At 48.3% G+C, this 22,655-nt stretch overlaps 1 protein-coding gene and 1 long non-coding RNA gene across 4 annotated transcripts in view; one reads left to right on the top strand and one right to left on the bottom strand.

The window, feature by feature from the left end:
- The window catches only part of SWAP70 (switching B cell complex subunit SWAP70), a 55,054-nt gene extending 53,170 nt beyond the window's left edge, over window positions 1-1,884 (bottom strand). Inside the window, exon 1 of the mRNA XM_007057117.4 lies at window positions 1,516-1,884. Within this exon, the coding sequence (XP_007057179.1) occupies window positions 1,516-1,614 (99 nt within the window). The 5' untranslated portion in view covers window positions 1,615-1,884. The remainder of the gene's footprint in view (window positions 1-1,515) is intronic.
- Window positions 1,814-22,655, top strand: part of LOC122466427 — a 25,121-nt gene continuing 4,279 nt past the window's right edge. Inside the window, exons 1-4 of one of the 3 annotated variants that reach the window (XR_006291887.1) lie at window positions 1,814-2,029; window positions 2,745-2,937; window positions 3,292-3,504; window positions 3,613-4,266. This is a non-coding gene — a long non-coding RNA (uncharacterized LOC122466427). Of the gene's footprint in view, window positions 2,030-2,744; window positions 2,938-3,291; window positions 4,267-22,655 lie in introns of those variants that run through there. The other 2 variants (XR_006291889.1, XR_006291888.1) reach the window with 2 other exon arrangements.

Raw genomic sequence — 22,655 nt, 5'->3', positions numbered from 1 at the left:
TTTTATAAACATCTCAAGTGTCAACCTTTCCTCATACCCTCAAGGCAGGGCAATTACAGTAATGGGGAATTACTGCAAAACCTAACTAGACAGAGACTGCACAGGACCTACAAATCAAGAGAGAATATAGCAGGGAGCGGCAGGAAAACAAGATTAAAAAAACAACAACGAGAGCCTTGATAAATTAGAACGTTTGCATCCCCAACCTACTCAAGCTGACTGTGGGTTTCGCACTGTAATAAGGACAGACACACTGTCCTTCAGAAGAGAGACAGTCCTCAAGTTTTCTCCAGTGACTACAGAGGTTACAGTTGACCTGGTGATCAATACAACGATCTATGAAACACGGCCAGAATGGAATCAGATTCCACAAGCTGTGTGAGTTCTATTAAGAACACACATCACTTTAGAGCATAAGCTGGAAAAGAATCACACAGTTGGAGCCTCTTGACTACTTCTCCTGTTTACGCTCAAGTCTAAGAGAGTGCTGTAAAACCTCAGTCTCCCTTTGGCAGACTCTAAATTCCACTTGAATGGCGTCAAGTCCTTTGTTTGGGACCTTGCATCTAGTCTACAAGAGAGCGATGCAGAAAAGGGTACTCAAGGCAAATGACTGAAGGGATGGGTTTGTATAAGTGCACCTACAGGCCAGAAATCAAATAAGCTGCATCACCCTCCATGACAAGGGAACTGCTTTAACTTCAGGACCCACAGGCACACATACGTAACAGCTCAAGACCCAGGACGCTGCACATCAGACTAGGGAACAGTACTGGAGAAAAATGAATCTGTGGCCTACATAGCACTTCAAACAATCTGGAAAGGGCACTACTCTACCCTGGTTTTGCCCACTGAACATGATGGGAACTGGATGGCTCACAGAGAAGATGGTCACACAGGGTGTGCATATTCTGCACCAATAGCTTTATTCCCATGGGTCCCCAGCGACTTTACAGAGTTATATGGTGGCAAAGATGGACACCAGGGTACTATCTCCAGGACAGTCCAAGTGAGTGTCCAGATAGAATGTTTCCAGACCCACCCCCCCTTCCGTGTTCAAAGTGAGCCCCACCATTTTGGGGTCATCCCAAGAGAGCGTCAATGTGACTGACGCTGTCCTGACTGGAGTATCCAGTAGTGCCACAATGGAGCCAAAGCACCAAGCCTCCCTGAGACAACTGTCCCAGGGCTTTGCAGGAGGCTCCCAGCCTCCTGCTCTCCACCCCCACCCCTGTGAAGAGCAGGAACAAAAGACTGAGGCTGCTGATTTTGCTTCCCCAGCAGCAGCAATCCAGGGATGGTCACAAGCTGCTTCCTTCCTCTCGCTCTCTCGGCGGGGGGAGAGAGAAGGAAGGAATCACAGCCTGGAAGCCCTGGGGCGGGAGCCTGCAAAGCCCCTGCTATTGCCCCGTCCCCGAGGGCCCCTCCCCAACACCAGCCCCGCGCCCCGGGGTGGGGCGCAGGACACTTGCCCCCCAGCCCAGCTGACGCCCCCAGGCTCCCTCCCGCACTTGCCTTGAGCTGGGACTTGGAGACCTTGCCGCTCCGGTCCAGGTCCAGGGCGGTGAAGGCGTGCCAGATGGCCTTGAGCAGCTCCTCTTTCAGCCCCCCCATGGCCAGCCTGCCCCCAGGCCGCTGCGCCCCAGCCGCACGCTCCGCTCGCTCCAGCGCCGCTGCGCCCCAGCCGCCCCGTCCCCTGCTGGTGCTGCTGCAGCTCGCATCACTCCACCCCTCTCCGCCGCCGGCAGCCAACCAGGCCCAGCGGCGCGGGGCAGGGCTGCGCCCTCCGGGGCAATAGGAAGTGATTGAGCCCTGGGCAGCTGCAGGCTGAGGGTCGTGCGCGCCCCGCTCCACCTCTCCCTGACCCCTCGCATAAAGCAGCCCCAAGTTGGGCCAGCCCCTGCTCCCGGCACCCCTCCCCCCGCAGCGGGCTGGAACCGGCCCCTGACAGGCCAAGTCCCCCCGGCCCTGAGCTGCCCGCGGGGCCGCACGGCAGGCGAGGGCCCGTCGGTAATTATCACAGTGAAAGGTGAGGCCCCGATCCTGGCAACGCTCCCAGCCGGGGCTGCGCGCAGGGGCGCTGTGCGGGGAGTGACGCTGTCCCGGGGCAGAAGTGGTTGCAGGCTCAGGGCCTTGTTTTCTGTAATGTCTCTAAAACGAAACCTGTAGCCCCCAAATGCTTTACAGCAGGGGTGGCCAACCTGTGGCTCCTTGAAAAGGCACCGACTCCAGGGCTGGAGCTACAGGTGCCAACTTTCCAATGTGCCGAGAGGCGCTCACTGCTCAACCCCTGGTTCTGCCACAGACCCTGCCCCCACTTCACCCCTTCCCGCTCCCTCCTCTGAGCCTGCACCGCCCTCCCCCCTCCGGCACACCTCAAAACAGCTGGTGCAGGCCCTGATCCCTGGGGCTGCATATGGCTGGGAGGCGCTGGTAGCGGTGTGGGGGAGCTGATGCGGGGCTGCTGATGAATTACTGTGGCTCTTTGGCAATGTACATTGGTAAATTCTGGCTCCTTCTCAGGCTCAGGTTGGCCACCCCTGCTTTATAGGGTCAGACACTGACCCCTCCTAGGGCCCAAGTACCTGCATTGCAGGTACTCTGCCTTGTCCCCTGGGACTGGTAGTGGGTACCTTAGTGAGGTGTGCTGGTGCCCTCCATTCATGCCCTCTGTAGCACATACAAGCATGGATGCTACGTGCATGCATATAGCTGTATTTTAACATGTTCTTTCTACCTTACAGAAGACAGCACATTTTGAGGTTAAGAATTAAAAATTGTACAAGGCAACCCTGCCCCAGGCCATTGCCTCAGACATCCTCACTTGGTCCCTTAAGGTAATGAGTCCCTTCTCCATAGAAGGGACCTATTACCCTTATTCACCTAGGACACTTGCTCCAACAAAGCACCTGATCCAATATGTGTAACTATTAGCAGGTGAGTAGGATTATTCACAAGAGTAAATTTAAGCATATGTGGAAGTGTTTTTAGGAGTAAGGCCTTCAAGCTAATAAGGGAAAATCTAATAATTTGGGGGCCTGACCCTCAGGAATGTTTATATGTTTTTAAATGAATGTTTCCAGTGGAATTTAAAAATAAATCATGGTAATGTTAGTATTGAAGTCCCTCTAACAACACTGATGAGCACCTAATGCTCTGTCTCAAATTGGCCTTATACAGATTTCAGTGTATCACCAACAGGCAACTCCCTCTCCTAAATTAGTATTTTAAAACAGCCCTGATGATTCCACATGGCTTTGTCTGACCTTTACATACACACTATCTCTATAGGGCATGCAACTTTTGCTAGTCTCATGAGTGGTCTTTGAAGATGGGCTTGAGTGGAATTTGAAATGAGATTGCGAATCAATGAGAAATATGGTGGCAGTTCCAGGCAGCTCTAGCAGGACAAGCTTTTGGATTAACAATGGTGATATTGTCTGAGGAAGCCAGTGGTAAATGGAATATAAGGAGGGGAGAGTAGAAAGAGACAAAGTCAGCGAGGTAGGCTGAAATAAATCCATTGCTGGTTTTAAAATAAGGACATTTTTTATGTGGATCCTGAAATAAACAAGAAGCCAATAATGATCACATTTTTTTATGTCTGAGAAGGGAAAGGTAGCAGCATTCTGCACTTGCTAGCATCTGGAGAGACTGGATGTGCAGAGGCTAAAGAGAACGGGGTTGCAATGAGCCTGGCAAGACGAAATGAAAGCATGGATGGAGATGAAGCTCTGTGGCAACAATGCAGTGTTGTTTGAGGGGATGATAGGCAGAACTGCAATCAAAGAAGGATAAGCATGCTGAGAGTCTGGAATAATGCCAAGGTATAGACAGCTGAGACAAAGTGTGAGTCAAGGAAGAAGGCGGAGGTTCTCTTTATTTTCTTCAAAGGGGTAAGGGAAAGCATTATTATATAATTTCTGTGACCTCATTTATTATGTTTATCCATATGTTACATTGTGGCTATGCATGAGTGTCGTTAAGGAACCGTCTCTAATGGCACTATGCCTCTGCCAAATATGTACACAATGAACCACTTTCTTTTCTGGAAATTGATGTATGCAGTCGAGAACATTCTCACAGAAATAAACAACAACTTACATAGATATCGTGTATTTCACTCCAAAGCGTCTAAAATCACTTAATAAACTGAAATGCAAACTGTAAATAGGGCTCGTGTTATTGCTTTTTCCACAGCTGAAATGCAGATACTTCTGGGGCAAAACTGACACTGAATCTTCTCTCATGAAGTCAGGGGAAAGATCCCACCCGCTACAATGGGGTCAATTTTGTTCTTGTAAAAAAGCTCATTGTGCCAAAGAAATTGACTCCATGTCTTATAAAACAAGGTGTGTGCGGATCACAGCAGGACGGCAGGGGCGGCACTGCAGTATGTAGAAATCTGCCAGCCCATCCAGAATGGACCCTGCTGACAAACGGATACCGAGTATCAAACCTTTAGTAGCCCTAACAATAACAGTTCTAATTTACTTCTGACAGATACTTGAGAAAGCCTGTCTCTTTTTTCATGCCAATAAAGTATAATTGAATTTGAAGATGTAGAAGCTGGAGCTAGAAAAGATGTATGGCATCTGTGTGCCTACCCCCTTCCTGTGCAAGTGTGCCAAGGACATGAGACATATCAGATATCAAACTGAAAAGGTATTTGATTTTTGACAAAAAGTGAGCTGAACTTTTGTGAAATGTATATGCAATAAAAGAACAAAGCTGTAGAGGACTAGGCTTCCTGTCCAATCCGATATGAAGATATTTATGTTGATAATCCTGTCATCACCAATATAAAAATGGGAGATGACCAAACTTGCAAATTGTGCAGTACCATTATTTTTCCAGTCTAATCGGAGGGACCAGTCCTAATCTAATTGAAGTAAATGGCAAAACTCCCATTGACTTTCATGGAGCAGGAGCAGGCTTTATCCTTCCTTAGTGCTTTTTTCAATCAGGTTTAACAATATGTAAACAAAAAAGGTACTGACGCTGAGGGGTTCTGTTGCCATCATTCGGCAAAACGTGAAATTCGTACTTGTTTTACTGATCATTTCACAAAGCTCATCAAAGTAATGTTCCCAGATTCAGTTTATGCAAAAAAGAATTTTCCAGTGAAAGAACAAAAGCTCTGCTTTCGGCTGTACTGACGTTGCACAATGTCACGAATGATACCAGAAGCTGCATAATTAATACGTGTATCTTTTAGAAGTCAAGAGTTATAAGGTCCCTTCTGACCCTCAAATCTGAGTGCTATTTTCAGCAAGGTAAAAGAAGTATCAGCCACAGGGTATAGTTTTCTACCATGCAGTTTCGTCTGTTATTCAAGCCAACAAATCATTTTTGGTTGGCTCATGAAATCAGTGGTAGAACAAAACAAAAGGAGGAATGTCACATCAGAGCTGCATGAATATTGCACACAAATTGTCACAAATGCTCACTTGAATTTAAAAGTGACCTAGTTTTATTTGTACGCATACCACTACTGTGTTGAATTCCTGCACCTATTCCAGTAATTGAGGATTAGAGAGACAAGGTGGGTGAGGTAATATTTTTTCATTGGACCAACTTCTGTTGGTGAGAGAGACAAGCTGTCAAGCCACACAGAGCTTGTCTTCAGATTAAGGATCTCTCATAAAAATGATCATTCAAAGTAAAGGAAGCACAATCTTGAATATTCTCAACAGTGGCACATTTTATATGGGAGGTGACACTGCAGCTGGAAGGTGTAATTACAGTGCCATCAGCTTGGTTAGACTTACATGTGCTAGCTCTAATCACAATGGAGAGCAAACTGTCAGAGTCCAGATCAGGGGTGGGCAAACTTTCTGACCCAAGGGCCACATCTGGGTGGGAAAATTGTATGCAGGGCCATGAATGTAGGGCTGGGGCAGGGGGTTAGAGTGCAGGAGGGAGTGCGGGAGTGCAGTGTGCAGGAAGGAGCTTGGGCGCAGGAGGAGTGCGGCAGGGGGCTGAAGGGAGTTAGGGTTCGGGTGCAGGCTCCAGTGTGGCAGCGGCGCGCAGCAGGGCTAAGGCAGGCTCCCTGCCTGCCCTGGCCCCACGCTGCTCCTGGATGTGGTCAGCATGTCCAGCAGTGGCTCCCTGGGGGTGGGGAGGGGAAGGCAGCTCCACTGCACACTGCCCTTGCCTGCAGATACCACCCCCTGAAACTCCCATTGGCCGCGGTTCCCCGTTCCCAGCCAATAGGAGCTGTGGGGGGCGGTGCCTGCAGGCAACGGCAGCACACAGATGCCTGTGGTCATCCCCCAAGGGCCACAGGGATGTGGTCCCAGCCACTTCTGGGAGCGGTGCAGGGCCAGGGCAGGCAGAGAGCCTGCCTTAACCCTGCTGTGCCACGGGTCTGGCAATCATGCGGGCCAGACTGAAAGCCCTGATGGGCTGGATCCATCCCCTGGGCTGTAGTTTGCCCTCCCCTGGTCTAGATACACCATGTGGATTTGAGAAGAGAATTTTGTCTTCAGTAGCTTTGCAGTTTAAAAGCAAGGTAGAGTTTAAAGTTTTGCTGGTTTTTTAAACTAAATAGAGATGCAATGGTCTCTCTTTTTGTAACATGGTAAATGATCCAGGGGTAAACATGTATTGCTTTTTGAAGGTATTCTAACACATTTTGTGTGTGTGTGTGTGTTTGTTTGCAATGCCTTTTTTTGCTTATTACACCCAAGGTCTTGGAATCCACAAACTCTGGTGATTAGGCTCTGCTCCCAGGATGGGTGGATCACTAGTATGAACTTCTTTATGAATCTCAATAGGTTTTAACTCTAAAGATTAATTTAATTATGACAATTTAAATAGCAACACTGTTAATTGCCGATGATACCAGAAGCATCTAGTTAATGTATTTCTCCAGTGTAACTGAGCATAGCTGTTCTACTTATTCAAACAGGAAACAAGCTGCAAATTTTGTATATGCAAATAGTCTATTGAATAATCTTAATTGGATAACTGAGAATGCACACAGGTAAATATGAGGTTTACAGTGCCATCAGCAAAATAGGTTGGACTCCCACAGTGTGGATTTTGTGAGGTTTTATCAAAGGTGACCCATGAAGAGCAGCCAAGCCAGATCAATGAATAATCTAACAAATATATCTACTGAATTACTCTATTTCAATATTACTGTCACACCTGGTATTAAAATATAAAAAGGGATCTAAGTTATTGTGAACATAGCTCTGCTCTTGTGTTTCCCAATTTCCTCACCAGGATCTTACACCCTTTGCAACCTTCCCCTTCATCTAATCTGTATTTATAGTATTGTGCTATATGCTTCATTTGAAATTTGGGTTGCCTTGTTTAAATTAGTCTGGAATCTCCTAATGGTGTGGACTTTATCTTTTTCCATGTTTTGCACAAAGGTGAGTTAATTTTTGTCGTCATATATATAACAAACAAGATAATAGAAAATGAAATCATAATAAAGTCCCCAGAGAAAGTCTTTGCAGGCTGTGCCAAAATTTTGTACTGGCTTCTTTGTCCCCGACTGAAACCTAAAGAGGCCCTGATCCAGCAAAGCATTTGAGCAAATGTTTAGCATTAAGAACATAAATAACCCCATTGAATGGGACTTCTCAGATGATTACATTTAAGAACATGTTTAAGTGCTTTGCTGAATTGGACCATAATATACTTAAGGTTTTGTCTGCACAAACTTGCACTGGTCTAACTAAAGGTGTACTTTTAAGTCCATTTATTAAACTGGAACAAGATTGTGTCTGGACACACTACTTTCAGGTTGAGTGGTTTACTTCAATTTAACTTCATCGCTTTTTTATAGGATTGAATTAAGACACTATTAAAATTAAATTAGTATGTCTTGACCCAATCTTTCACCAGTTTAATAAAACAAATTTAGTTAAAACAGTGTAAGTTTGTAGTAGAGAAAGTCGTCTTTAGACACATTTTCAAAGAGGCCTCTAAAACAGCAGGGGCCCTTTTCACATTTAAATCTTTGTCACACTAAAACCCCAATTTGTGAGCAAATCTATTCCTTAGGTTTGGCTCATGCAAATTCAGTTTGAGCTCACTAGTCTGAGTTGCTGCACCCAAAAATCTAGATGTGAAAATTTTAGAGGCAAGATTGAAGCTCATTTGACAATGTCTGTAAAGTGCCACATGCAAATAATTAAAAATAATAATTTTGGCCCATAAACTAATCTGCTGTTATAATGTTATATATATAGTAAGTGCTGTGAACTTTTGCCATGGTGACATTACACAGAAATAAATTCAGTTGCAACATCTTCTTAGAAAGGCAGAAGTATGTCTGAACTCTGAGGAATTTTTTTTTAAATTGTGTTTATTCTGAACACGATTGCTCTTGTTCCGTTTTTTTAATGGGGTGGGGGTGGGGGGCAAAGAGGGAAAATTGGCTCACTGTCTCTTACAGTGACTCAGACCTTCAAGAGGAAGCTCTGACTAGACCCTGCTGAGCTCAGCCATAGGAGGTCATAATTACTTTGTTTTAGAAGCTTAATTGCTCTTTGTTTAACCAAATAATAAATATTTGCCAGGCAGCTCCCAGCCCGAAAGCACGCTATACATTTAAAAATGTCACTGTTTATTTATTGGTATTCGCTGATTAGATTGCCATCAAGGAAAGAATTCAGATACTCCAACAACTCAGAGTCCAGTATCACCAATACCAAACCTTCTCAAACTCTTAACTGCTTCCTCCTCTCTCTACAACAGAAATAAAATGAAACATGTAAGACTTGCAGATTAGCTGTCATTGTAGCCTGCATTTGAATCAGGAAACAATTTATGTGTTTAATTAATATGAACAATATCAGAGGAATATGACATTAAATTCATTAGAAGAGGTAAATTTTCCCCAGTAAATTTAGGGGAATAAACTTCACTGGGTACAAGACACCTTTATACTAGGGCTGTCAATTAATTGCAATTAATTAATTAATAACTCATGCAATTAACTCAAAAAATGTATTGTGATTAATCACACCATTAAACAATAGAATACCAATTGAAATGTATTAAATATTTTTGGATGTTTTTCTACATTTTCAAATGTATTGATTTCTATTACAACACAGAATACAAAGTGTACAGTGCTCACTTTATATTTTTTATTACAAATATTTGCACTGTAAAAATTGGTATTTTTCAATTCACCGCAGACAAGTACTGTTGTGCAGTCTCTATTGTGAAAGTGTAACTTACAAATGCAGATTTTTTATATATATATTTATTATATTTTTATATATTTTTTACATAACTGCACTCAAAAACAAAACAATGTAAAACCACAAGTCCACTCAGTCCTCCTGGTTCAGCCAATCGCTAACATGAACAAGTTTGCTTCCATTTACGGGAGAGAATGTGCCCTCCTTCTTATTTACAATGTCACCTGAAAGTGGGAACAGGCATTCGCATGGCACTTGTGTAGCTGGCATTGCAAGGTATTTATGTGCCAGATATGCTAAACCTTCATATGCCCCTTCATGCTACGGCCACCATTCCAGAAAGGACGCTTCCATGCAGATGAAGCTCATTAAAAAAATAATGCGTTAATTAAATTTGTGACTGAACTCCTTGGCGGGAGAATTGTATGCCTTCTGCTCTGTGGTTTTACCCACATTCTGCCATATATTTCCTGTTATAGCAGTCTCAGATGATGACCCAGCACATGTTTGTTTTAAGAACACTTTCATTGCAGATTTGACAAAACGCAAAGGTGGTACCAATGTGAGATTTCTAAAAATAGTGACAGCTCTCAACCCAAAGTTTAAGAATCTGAATTGCCATCCAAAATCTGAGAGGGACGAGGTGTGGAGCATGCTCTCAGAAGTCTTAAAAGAGTAACACTCCAATGCGGAAACTACAGAACCCAAACCACCAAAAAAGGAAATCAGCCTTCTGCCGGTGGCATCTGACTCAGATGATGAAAATGAACATGTGTCAGTCTGCTCTGCTTTGGATAGTTATCAAGCAAAACCCCTCAGCAGCATGGATGCATGTCCTCTGGAATGGGGGTTGAAGCATGAAAGGACATATGAATCTTTAGCGCATCTGACACGTAAATATCTTGTGATGCCAGCTACAACAGTGCCATGAGAACACCTGTTCTCACTTTCAGGTGACATTGTAAACAAGAAACAGACATCATTATCTCCTGCAAATCGTAACCAAACTTGTTTGTCTGAGAGATTGGCTAAAGTAGGACTGAGTGGACTTGTAGGAGCTAAAGTTTTATGTTGTTTTATTTTTTGAATGCAGTTAAAGGGAATGGCGCCTTCGCCCTCTGTTACTGGCATGTGGCTTAGAGAAGAACACAGGTAAAAATATGTCCTGGTTCACATGAAACTGGGAGACTACCTTTGGTAGAAATGCAGGGTGAGGGCGTAGCTGCACCTTGTCTTTATAAAAGACCGTATAGAGCCCCCAGAAGTCAGCGCTCTGAGCTCAGAGACCCTTCTGGCCGAGGTTATGGCCACCAGAAAGGCCACCTTCCAGGAAAGGTAGGACAGAGGGCAGGTCGGCATGGACTCGAAAGGGGGCCTCATGAGTGTGGACAGGACCAGGTTGAGGTCCACTGGGGAATGGGCTGTCACACCTGGGGATAAAGCCTGTCCAAGCCCTGGCGGAATTGGCTCACCATGGGATTTCCGAAGACTGATCTATCTGCTGACCCCAGGTGGAAGGCCAAAATGGCAGCCAGGTATACTTTGATAGATGATATTACCAACCCCTGCTGCTTGAGGTACAGTAGGTAGTCCAAAACAAGGGGCATTGATGCTTGCTGTGGAGGGCTGCCCTTCTGCAGAGACCAAATGGAAAACTGCTTCCACTTTGCCAGGTACGTGGCATGAGTAGAGGGTTTCCTACTTCCCAGCAGAACCTCCCTAACTGAGTCCAAACACTGAAGCTCGAGCAGGTTCAACCATGGAGTTTCCGTGCCGTGAGGTGGAGGGACTCCAGGTTGGGGTGTTGTAGATGGCCGTGGTCCTGTGTGATGAGGGCCAGGCACATGGGAAGGACTGTCCACTGAGAGGTTCAACAGTTTCGTGAGCCAGTGCTAGGGGGACCACGCTGGCGCTATGATGATCAAGGAAGCCCTGCTCTGGTGAGCCTTGAAGAGGACTTTGTGTATGAGTGGAAAGGGCGGGAAGATGTACAGCAGGTGACTCGTTCATGAAAGGTGGACCTGGTTCGCTTGGCACGCCAGACGAACCGTCCTCAGCTCCCTTACATTGATGTGCAGCGATAGTTGTGTGTGGGACCATCGGCCGAGGGTTCTGATATTGCCCATGTGCACTCCCCAACTGAGTGGTGAGGCGTCCGTGACTAGGGATAGCGTAGGTTGGGATTGGGCAAAGGGTACTCCCATACAGACCACTTGCGGCTGCAGCCAGCAGCAGAGTGATACCAGTCAGCTCTGTAGTTTTAGGGAACCAGGGCACAGTATGTAGCCTGTCTGACTCATGAAAGACACACACCCCCACCCTGTCTCTGCTTGAACCAAAACTGATCAAAGAAAAGACTTGCAGAGAGCAGTGAAGGGTGTTGGGAGACACACCTAGCCCCTCCTGACAAGGGTGACAAGATTAAGGCATCTCCATTAGCATACAGAATGGAGAACAGAGGCCACTCCCCTAGCCTCATCTGCATGAAAGATGGGAGAGGGAGACATCTCCATTAGCATACAGAATGGAGAACAGAGAACCGCACTGAACTCTGGGACCAGAAAAGCAGGGAAGCACTCCATCATGGGGAATCTCTGCTCCAGCTGTTAATGAACCTATGCCTGCACACACCCAGCTCAGCAGTTATCAGACCAATTCTAGTAATGATTCCTTGATTGATATCCGAAATACTGAAGCAGCCTACTTGCATTGTGAGCTCCCTGGAAGAAAACATCACCCATAGCCAAGAGTGATCAGCTCCTATTGTCTAGCCTAATGAAAACCCTTGAGTCATCAGTTTACCCATAAACAAATCTAGTGTTCTCCCTTGAACCACTGTATTTTCTCTACAAAACCCCCTACCTATGCCCAAGTAAGCGTTCTGATGCAGGGACCTAAACTCTGTATCAGTTCTACTGGGACTCCATCTCCTGACTGATTGTGCTGGGGGCTCTGCCTGCCTGCAGCAGTCAGGACCCTGAGCTACCAACATCACCTGGGAACCCCAACCAGTTCAAGTCTTGCGGAGTGGGTGAGATGCCTCTCTCTCTCTTCCTTTCTACCTCAGGTATTAACCTTCAATAAGGGAACTGTTATGTTTGTTTAGCCCTCCTTGTGTAATTATCACTATTACTCAATAAATACATTTTATGGTTAAGGTGGGTGCTTCTCTCTCTCTCTGAACTTTACTCTTTTGTGGTTTTAGCTTCCCCATTTACTCTGCAGCAATGCTTTTTATCTAAGCTAAAGATCCCTGTAGGACCCAAAAATACTGTGGGGTTTGCTCATCAAGTGGGTTACTACCAGTACAATTGTAACATGGAAGGGGGGATAGGGATGTGCTGAACCTGTGGTGTATAAGGGTGGCAGCTGAAAGTGCTGCTTGGCCCAGCCCATTGAGTACAGGGACATATAAGGGGGTCAACTTGAGAGTGCTGATTCACCCGGTCCACTCAGACTTTCTCTGTCAGTATGCGTGGGTGGGGACGTGTTCACCTGATTCTGGGGCTAGAAGAACCCAGCCCTAGGAACCTAGGTCCTGCAGGATAGCTCCATTGGGAGGGGAGTTGCAGAAGGGAGAAGAAGAGCTCCATCTGAACACACAAGTACTACATTAATAGAATTACAGAACACCCCCCCCACACACACACACACAAAGAGTAACCCTAATAAATGAGCATACCCCAAAGAAACAGGCACATCTGATAAACAGGAGAGACTCGAGAATGCGAGGGTGACTAATCTGTACAGTGGGACCCTGCTGGGTTTGTGCACCTGTGGCAACCACGCCTGGAGAGGCCGAAGGCACAATCTGATGCGCTGGACCACGTATATACAGGCCACCATATGCCCCAACAGTTTGATGCAATTTCTGGCCATTGTAGGGAACTGGCAGAGGTTCTCGCTGATGTCCCTGCATGCTCGGAAGCACAGCTCAGGCAGAAATGTCCTGGCTTGCATCAAGTCCAAGAGAGCTCCTATGAATTCTAGTCTCTGCATCGGGGCTAATGTGGATTTGGGCATGTTCAATATGAGGCCCGGCCTGAGGAAGGTGGCCCAAGCCAGAGCCACATGCTCTGCAGCCTGTGCTTGCGACTTGGCCTGGGAAAACTTGCACCTAATGTTTGCTAAGAAAGGCTGCCACAACCGCCATACGCTTTGTGAATACCCAGGGGACCACCAAAAGTCCAAACTGGGAGCATCCTGAACTGGCAGGGCTGGCTGCTGACCACAAAGTGAAGAAATCATCTGTGGGCTGGGATAATGGAGATCTGAAAGTACGCATTTTTCAAGATGAGGGCGCCATACCAGTCCCCCGGATCCAGGGAAGGAATAATGGAGGCCAGGGAGACCATGCGAAGCTTCACCTTTCCTTATGGATGAGTTGAGGTCTCGCAGATCCAGGATAGGCCGGAGCCCACCCTTGGCCTTGGGGATGAGGAAACAACAGGAGTAGAACCCCTTGCCCCTGAATTCGTGAAGAACCTCCTCTATTGCCTGTAGCAAGAGGAGTTGTTTACGAGTACGGTCCCTGAAGAGGGACATGGAAAGGGAGTGGGAGGGAACAGAATTGGATAGAATATCCCACCCCTACTGTGCTGAGGACCAGCAATCTGATGTGATCTAGGACCAAGCATGGTAGAAGTGGGACAGTTGATTCACAAAGAGGGGATAAGGATCCGAGCTTAGTACTGGTGCTCCGTCCTTGGGCGCTTCTTCAAAAGTTTGGCTTCGGGCCGGGGGCTGTTTGAATGAACCCTGTCCTTGGCCTGAGGAGGACTGCGATGGGCGCTTCCTATTATTCCTACCTCATCTCCTGGACAAGTCCCGCCTTGGGAGCCCGGAATAAGAAGTGGAATGGGGGCCGAGGCTTAAATGGCTCTCTTTGGCGTGCTGGGGTGTGGATCCCCAAAGACTTGAGTCACCTGGGAGTCCTTAAGACTGTGCAAGTGAGAGTCTGAATTTTGGGCAAACAAGCCCACACTGTCAAAGGGCAGGTCCTGGATAGCGTTCTGGACTTCTGGTGGTATACCCGACACCTGCAGCCACGTGCTGCATCTCATTGTAATGGCGGTAGCAATAGTCCGAGCTGCCGAGTCCGCCTCATCTAATGCAACCTGGAGGGAGGTTCCTGAGACCACCCTGTCCTCCTCTAGAAGTGCATTAAACTCCTGGCAAGAGTCAGCCGGGAGCAACTTCTGAAACTTTGCCAACACACTCCAGGAGTTGAAAGCATAGCGGCCAAGTACTGCTTGCTGGTTGGCCACTCGAAGCTGGAACCCCCCGGTCAAGTAGACCTTTCAGCTGAAAAGGTCCAGCTTCTTAATGTCCCGTGACTTTGGAGCAGGACCTGGCTGCCCCTGCCGCTCCTTGTGATTTGCCTCATTGACCACTAGAGTCCCTGGTTGGAGGTGGGTGAAAAGGTATTCATACCCTTTCTGCAGCACAAAATAACCTCTCTCCACCCCTTTAGTGCTGGGTGGTATCGAGCCGGAGTCTGACAGAGCACCCTAGTAGTGTTCTGGATGGTTTTTATCAGGGGAAAAAACACCCTAGATGGACCCTCCAGGGTAAGGATGTCCACCATCGGATTCGACTCCTCCATAACCTCCTCTGCCTGGAGGTTTAGGTTTAGGGCCACCCTCCTAAGAAGGTCCTGGTGGCTCCCGGTGTCCATCACCAGTAGGGTGGTGATAGTGCCCACCCCTGCCTTCTCTGTCGAGTAGGAGGCGGCGACCTGTGGGACTGGGTCTTCCTGCCCTTCTGGCTCCCTAGAGGCTGGGTTGGGTGCATCAGTCTCCCCCCATGACTGGAGGTAGCTCCAGTATAACTGGTGGCACTGGTTCAGGTGCTGTGCCTGAGTGTGAGGGCCTAGAATCCTTGTCCCGTACTGGGTCCTCCAGAGCCCTGGGCGTGTGGCGAGACACCAACGTTGCTGAGGTGCGGATGCATCGGGTGTGGATGCCAGCGATGCAGCTCTGACCCTGATGATAGGCCGAAAGAGTCCAAAAGGCCATTGTACTGGGCCCTGCTACTGGGGTGGCCAGGATGCCACCGGTGCCAACGAGTCCACGACTCTGCAGTGCCGGGACCACGAGCAGTACCAGCTGCGCCGGGAGACAGAAGACTCAGACTCCGATCCGGAAGACTACTGTGAGCCTGACCAAAGGGGGGCGGAGCCTGACTGTGCCAGGGCGTGATACTGGGGCGATGGGGAGCGGCGCCATAACACCATGGGCTTGCCCTGATGATGAACAGGGGGAGGGGAGCGATGCCATTGGTACCGTGAAGGGTGCTGGAGATGGCGTCACACGCAGCATCATCATAGATGCCACATACAGTGGTGTTGTCAGGGCCGCCGATGGTGCTGGGACGTGAGCCGACGTCTGGATCTGTGACGGTGTTCGCATCTGCGGGGCTGGGGACGGTGCCGTCACAGCAATAAGGTCCCACACTGCCTCGTAGGTATCCAGCGTGGAGGGGAGGTAGAGCTCTTCCTCCAAATCCTCCTGGGGAGTCCACCAGCACTGGACTCGACTCTGGCCCCGACCGGAGTCCATCAACGGTGCTGGGTCTTGAGGGCTAAACTGGGGATGTCCTGGCATGGGACGCACCCAGCTGGAATCCCCTCGCGGCTTCTTAACAGGGGAACGACCGCATCCACCTTCTTTTTCTTGTGTGTCACTGGGGACTGAGTGTGGTGCCACCTGCTAGAGCTGGCCTTACGAGCTGGGGTGCGATGCTGATGCTACTTGGAGGAGTCCTTCCTTGGTGCCGGGGCATCCTGCACCGAGGCGCCGTGCACCGATGATGCCGGTGCCATTTCCAGTACTGGCAGAGGGCTGACTCCATTGGGAGGAGCTTTAAACGATCTCCCCTAAAAGGGACTATCGCTCTCTTAGTCCTAGGTCTAAAGCTCCTGCGAATTGGGCACTTGTTTGTCTGATGACCTTCTCCTAAGCACTTAAGACAAGCAGTGTGCGGATCACCTCTGGGCACAGGTTTCGCACACCTCTCACACGCCTTAAACCCTTGCGACCGAGGCATGCCCCAGTGCCTGGGGAAAACTAGGAATGGGCCCCCAAAGTAAACTATAAACTACTATACAACTCAAACTATTTACAAATGAGAAAAGGGAACCACTAGGTAGCCACTTGCGAATGCAAGAGACGGAGCTGCTCCAACGACCGTCACTGGCGGTAAGAAGGAACTGAGCAGGTGGCGGGTCAGCAGGGACCTATATACACTGCCATGAAGGTGTCACTCCAGGAGTCTCCACAGCTGACCAAATGGGTACAAGTAGGGGGAAAACCTTCCGACAATCATGCACATGGCGCACGCACACACCTATTGGAATGCAGATGAGCAATCACTCGAAGAAGAACTAAGTTCTCTTTTACGTAAGAAATAGCTTCTTGGTCTAGCATGGGTAAGGCTGGAAATATAAAACAAACACGCTTTAATTGTTGTATGTGACTCCTTTTATATTGGAGCACGAATTGCAGTTGTAACAGCGGATCTTTCCAGATCATGGTCATCATGAGAGGGACTTTCCAGAATGACCTCAGGCCTGAAGTCTGCTCACCTCAATGAGGATTGAGGCATGCTGACCATAACCAGAGCATGTGAATCACATACTTGGCCCCGAATCTATGAAGATGGCACCTGAGGTAGAGTAAGTGGGATTTGTCCCCTATAAAGGTCAAGACCACCATGCAGAAAAGCTATGGCTGTACAGAGCCTAGAGAGTGGCTAAAAGATTTGTTCTTAGTAATGGAAATCAAAATCCTACCCAAGAACTGAAGAATGGTATACAGAGATGGCTGCACAGGCAGGTATGGAAAGGATCCCCTTCCATAACAAAAATGATATAGATAAGTTCACTCGTATGGGCAAACTTCATAGAAATTAAATGATTCAGGTTGAGTCCTTCTGGTACTCTCTCCCATCCCTTTTCCCTTTCTTCCTTCTGTTGGTCTCCTCTGTAGTAGTATTGACTTTTATGTCCTTTATATTTCATTGTGTGCGCAAAAGCTCATATGATTGATAGTTTTATTTTCTGTATGGTAACTTATACCGTAGTCGAAGTTTTTTTAATTATTACATTGGTATACAAAAATTTCAATAAAAAGACCATGCACAATTGTGCTTTCTCAGTTCACCAACAGTATCTACAAGAAATGCCCCTTTCCTTCCCAGACCATGAGACCACCCAGGATAAGAAGAGGTGGAGACTCTGGCCAACAGCTATGCCAGCTTGACTAGTTTGCTCTTATCCGAGAGACCCCTGCCAGTGTCAAGTGCTCTGACTGAAGTACTCCATCATGTGGTTCCACTAAATGCAACCACATGAGTTAAAAGTCACAAGACCACAAAGCAGAAAAAGTTCAAACTCTTTTTGTCTTAAGGGAGAAATACCTCTTTATTTATCCAACTCCCATTGAAAGCACTGGCAAAACACATGTTGTTTGTAGGAGCTGGAGCAAGACCTTATTTTCCTCTGTGCTAGCATGGCCAGGTAGCGCAGCTGCATTTCTGCTTTCTCTCTCTCCAACACCTCTTCCTTAAACACAATTCCAAATCTATGTGCCAGCTCAACAGCCTCCTCCTAGAAGCTTCTACTCCTTCCCCCCTCCCCCATCATCCCTTTATTGTACAAATGACTGGGGAGGGGAAAACGACTATACAGTTGACTCTTGCTAAATTCTGATGGGCAAAATCTGCTCTCAGTTAAATTCATGTAAATCAGGACTAACTCAATAGACTTGAATAGAATTAGTCTCGATTTATACCAATGCAAATTAGAGACAAATTTGCCTCTGCATACTGTTTTCCAAAACTGTTACTTGAGCCTGTAATTTCCCTGCTCTGCATGTTGTCCTTCCTGAAAACAATTAAAATGTGAGGCTAAGATCCCAGCCCCTTATCTAACTGCTTTGAGCTATTCAGACAATGAAACGCTAACACAATGGGGCAACTGAGGATTACGCAGCACAGGGGAATCCTTAGGAAGCATAAAGCTGACGCAACCAGTTCTAGGACACACTCTGCTGGCTCCCAGATGAATAGTGGGCAAGGAGGGGGGTATGACTGCATCAACTTGCTCTCCAACAATACAGTCCCTAAGGAACTGTTACTACTGTGTAACTTAGAACAGCCCTTACTCTAGGCCAGTGGTTTTCAACCTTTTTTCATTTGCAGACCCCTAAAAAATTTCAGATGGAGGTGTGGACCCCTTTGGAAATCTTAGACATAGACTGTGGACCCCTAGGGATCTTTGGGCCACAGGTTGGGAAAAAAAAAAATGGTTACTCACCTTTTCAGAACTGTTGTTCTTCGAGATGTGTTGTTCATGTCCATTCTAATCAGGTGTGGATGTGCTGCATGCATGACAGCTGGAAGATTTTTCCCCTAGCAGTATCCGTAGGGTCAGCCTAGGCGCCCCCTGGAGTTGCGCCTTCATGGCGTCCAATATAGGGCCCAGCCAACCCGACCCTCTCTCAGTTCCTTCTTGCCAGCTACTCCGACAGAGGGGTAAGGAGGGAGGATATTGGAATGGACATGAACACCACATCTTGAAGAACAACAGTTATGAGAAGGTGAGTAACCGTTTTTTCCTTCTTCGAATGCTTGTTCATGTCAATTCCAATCAGGTGACTCACAAGCCCAAATTCAGGAGCTGGGGTCGGAGTTGTCCACTGATTGGAGCACTGCTCTACCAAAAGCCGTGTCGTCTCTGGCCTGCTGGGTAATTGCATAGTGCCCAGTGAAAGTGTGTATGGAGGGCCACGTCACTGCTCTGCATATTTCCTGCATCAGAACCTGAGCCAGGAACGCCGTTGAAGAGGCCTGCGCCCTAGTGGAGTGCGCAATGATTAGAGGGCAGGCACCCCTGCCAAATTGTAGCACTCTCGGATACAGGACACGATTCATGATGAGATCCGTTGAGAGAGACAGGAAGACCTTTCATTCTGTCTGCCACAGCCATGAATAACTGAATGGACTTTGAAAGAGCAAAACCGTTCCAAATGTAAAAGGCTCGCGCTCTGCAGACATCCAATGAGTGAAGCCTCTGCTCCCTGCAGCTCAAGTGTGGCTTCAGATGGAACACGGGGAGGAAGATTGAGTTTGCAACATCCAGGTGTAGCGACCACTCATGGAACAACCTGCTGAGATAATCCGCCAACTCGTTCTGTACCCCAGGGAGGTACAGTGCTTGCAGGTGTATAGCATGCTCCACACAGAAGTCCCACAGCATGAGGGCTTCCTGGCACAGGGGAGAGGAGAGTGCATCCCCGTTTGCTGATATAAAACATCACCATGGTGTTGTCTGTCATAACTGGTACATATCTTCCTGTTAAGTGGGCTCAGAAAGTCTGGCATGCCAAGCGTACCACTCTCAGACGTCGGATGTGGAGGGGGAGTTCTGCCCGAGACCAGAGGCCTTGAGTCCTGAGGTCCCCCAGATGTGCTCCCCAGCCCAAGGCTAACACATCTGTCACTACTGAGAGAGACGGCTGTGCGCTGGTGAAGGGGAGCCCTGCACATACCACCTGTGGGTCGAGTCACCACAGGAGGGAGTCAAGGACAGGACGAGGCAGAGTCACTAACCTGTCCAAGCTGTCCCAGACTGGCTGATACACTGACGCTAGCCACGACTGAAGGGTTCAAAGTCCGAGTCTGGCATGCTGTACTACGTAGGTACAGGCAGCCATGTGTCTTAAAAGTTTCAGGCAATTCCTTGTTGTGGTGGTGGGGAACTGCCTGAGACCTTGAGCAATGTCACCGAGAGTCTGAAATCTTGCTTCCGGGAGGTATGCCCTGGTTTGTGTTGAGTCCAGTTCTACCCCTATAAACTCTATCCTCTGAACCAGGGACAGCGTTGATTTCCCCTCGTTCAGAAGACAGCCCAGTTTGTCGACCGTCGCTCTTATGAAGTCGACCTGTGCCTCCACTTGAGACCCGAAGTGGCCCTGGATGAGCCAGTTGTCAAGGTACAGGAACACCTGTACCTGCTGCCTGTGCAGGAATGCAGCCCGACTGCCAAGCACTTGGTAAACATTCAAGGTGTCACTGACAGACCAAATGGGAGGACTGTGAACTGGTAGTGGTTGTTGCTCACCACAAATCTGAGATATTTTCTGTGGGGTGGAGTTATTGCTATATGAAAGTACATGTCCTTCAAATTGAGGGCAGCATACCAGTCCCCTGGATTCAAGGAAGGGATGATGGAGGCCAAAGAGATCATGCGGAACTTGAGTTTGTTCATGAATTTGTTGAGCTCTTGCAGGTCTAGGATGGGCCTGAATCCACCTTTGGCTTTCAGTATTAGGAAATACCAGGAATAGAAGCCCTTGCCCTTCAGCTCCTGAGGAACCTCTTCTCCTGTTCCCAGTGATAGGAGTTAGTGCACCTCCTATCTGAGGAGTTGCTCAGGAAAGGGATCCCTGAAGAGAGAGACAGTGAAGGGAGGTAGAAGGGCGGGAGGGACGAGAATTGGAGGGAGTATCCCCTTTCTGCTGTGCGTACACCAACGGTTCGATGTAATATGGGCCCACGCATCGTACGAAGGGGATAGTCATGACAAGAAGGTAAGACGGGGTGGATCCAGTTTCTGAGCTGGTGCTCCAGCCTCATGCACACCTTCAAAAGGCTTGTTTCTGGCTTGAAGGAGGCTTGGTCTGACCAGAGCCATGGCCTGAGTACGGGTGTGGCCTCTTCCTGCCACTCTTATTCCTCCTCCAGGAGCCATCCACTCAGTTTTGCTGGTAAAACTGCAGAATAGGTTGCAGCCTAAAATGCCTGTGCTGTGTGGCAGGGGTGTGCATGCCCAGGGACTTGAGGATGGCCCCCCGAGTCTTTTAAACTGTGAAATCTCCTGTCCGTTTTTTCAGAGAACAGGACCAGACCTTCAAAGAGTTGGTCTTGAATGGTCTGTTGGACTTTGTGAGGTAGTCCAGAGACCTGGAGCCAAGAGCTCCTTCTCATGGCCACTCCTGTAGCCATGACTCAGGCTGCCGCGCCATCAAGAGCCACCTGCAAGAAGGCCCTAGCAATGAGTTTGCCTTCCTCCACCAAAGCAGTAAATTCAGCGCAGGAGTCTGGTAGTAGCAGCTCAGCAAACTTGGCCATCGCTCCGCAGGTGTTAAAGGAGTATCTACGAATGATGGCTTGTTGGTTTGCAATACAGAACTGCAAACCACCAGTGGAGTAAACTTTCCTGCTGAACAAGTCTACCTTTCTCACCTCCTGGCTTTTAGGGGAGGGTCCCTGAAACCCCTGGCTCTCTCTTTGGTTTGCCACATCCATCACCAAGGAGTCGGAGTATAGAGATCCTCATACCCCTTTGAGGGGACAAAATAGCATCTTATACCTTTTTTACTGTAGGGGGCAAAGAGGCCGGAGTCTGCCACAACATTTTTGTGGTCTCATTTATAGTTTTAATGAGTGGCAGTGCAATATGCAAGGGCCCATAGGGAGCGAGGATGTCCACCATGGGATCAGCATCCTCTACCAATTCCTCTGCCTGGACCCCCAGGTTCTGGGCCACCCCGTACAACAACTGTTGCAGGACCCTGCTATCCTCCAAGGCCAGCGCCGTTTAAGTGCCCACAATGGCCTCATCTGGGGAGGACAAGAGTACCGACACACAGCCTTGGTCACTGCCCTCAGCGCCACGGTGGTCACGTTGTTCATGGGGCCAGCGTAGCCAGCGCCGAGATTGCCGGTGCTGAGGTCAGAGCAGTAGGCGGAGGCACATGTGTCATCACCGGAGATAGTCCTGGAGCCAGCTACTGTGCAGGGGCAAAGGATGCAGAAACAACTGACACCGACCTGGATCTCGATGCCTGGCTCAGATCCTGGGCCTGATGGTAAGGCCAGGGAGCCCAAAAGGACCACTGAGCTGGTGGTTGCCATTGAGATAGGTGGCCACGATGCCAGAGAAGGCTGGAGGTGTTGCCTGGAAGTAGACATTCTGCTGCTGGATCTATTTGAGTGATAGGACTCCGCCTCAGACTCCAAAAAAGGCCACAGAGGAGCAGTACTGTTTGGTGCAGATGAGCAGCGCCAAGCCTCTAAGTACTGGTGCGGTTCCCCCACGTGGGCAGCTGGCACTGGGGAGTGGTGCACCAGAGATGAGGAGTGGCATGACATCATCGCTGGCTTGCCCCTAGATGGAATAGGCGGTTGGGTTATCACCAGTACCTCATCCCTCCTTGTAGAAGGCGGTGCCATCAGGCAAATAAAGTCCTGCGCTGTCTCAAAGGTCTCTGGAGTGGAGTTAGTGTCCCGGCCATGACGGTCCAGAGAATGGTTTCCTTAATGGTTCTCGGCCGAAACCTTTTACAAATGAGGTAGTCATCTTTTTGGCCAGCACTTCAAGCAAGAAGCATGCAGGTCACTCTTGGGCATAAGTTTTCACAGTCTTCACAAGATTTGAACCCCTGAGACCAGAGCGTAACAACCTTTTGCAGACCCCTTAGG

This window comes from Chelonia mydas, chromosome 6 (assembly GCF_015237465.2).
Source record: "Chelonia mydas isolate rCheMyd1 chromosome 6, rCheMyd1.pri.v2, whole genome shotgun sequence".
Taxonomy (NCBI): Eukaryota; Metazoa; Chordata; order Testudines; family Cheloniidae; genus Chelonia; species Chelonia mydas.
This window is presented reverse-complemented; position numbering and strand designations above follow the sequence as displayed.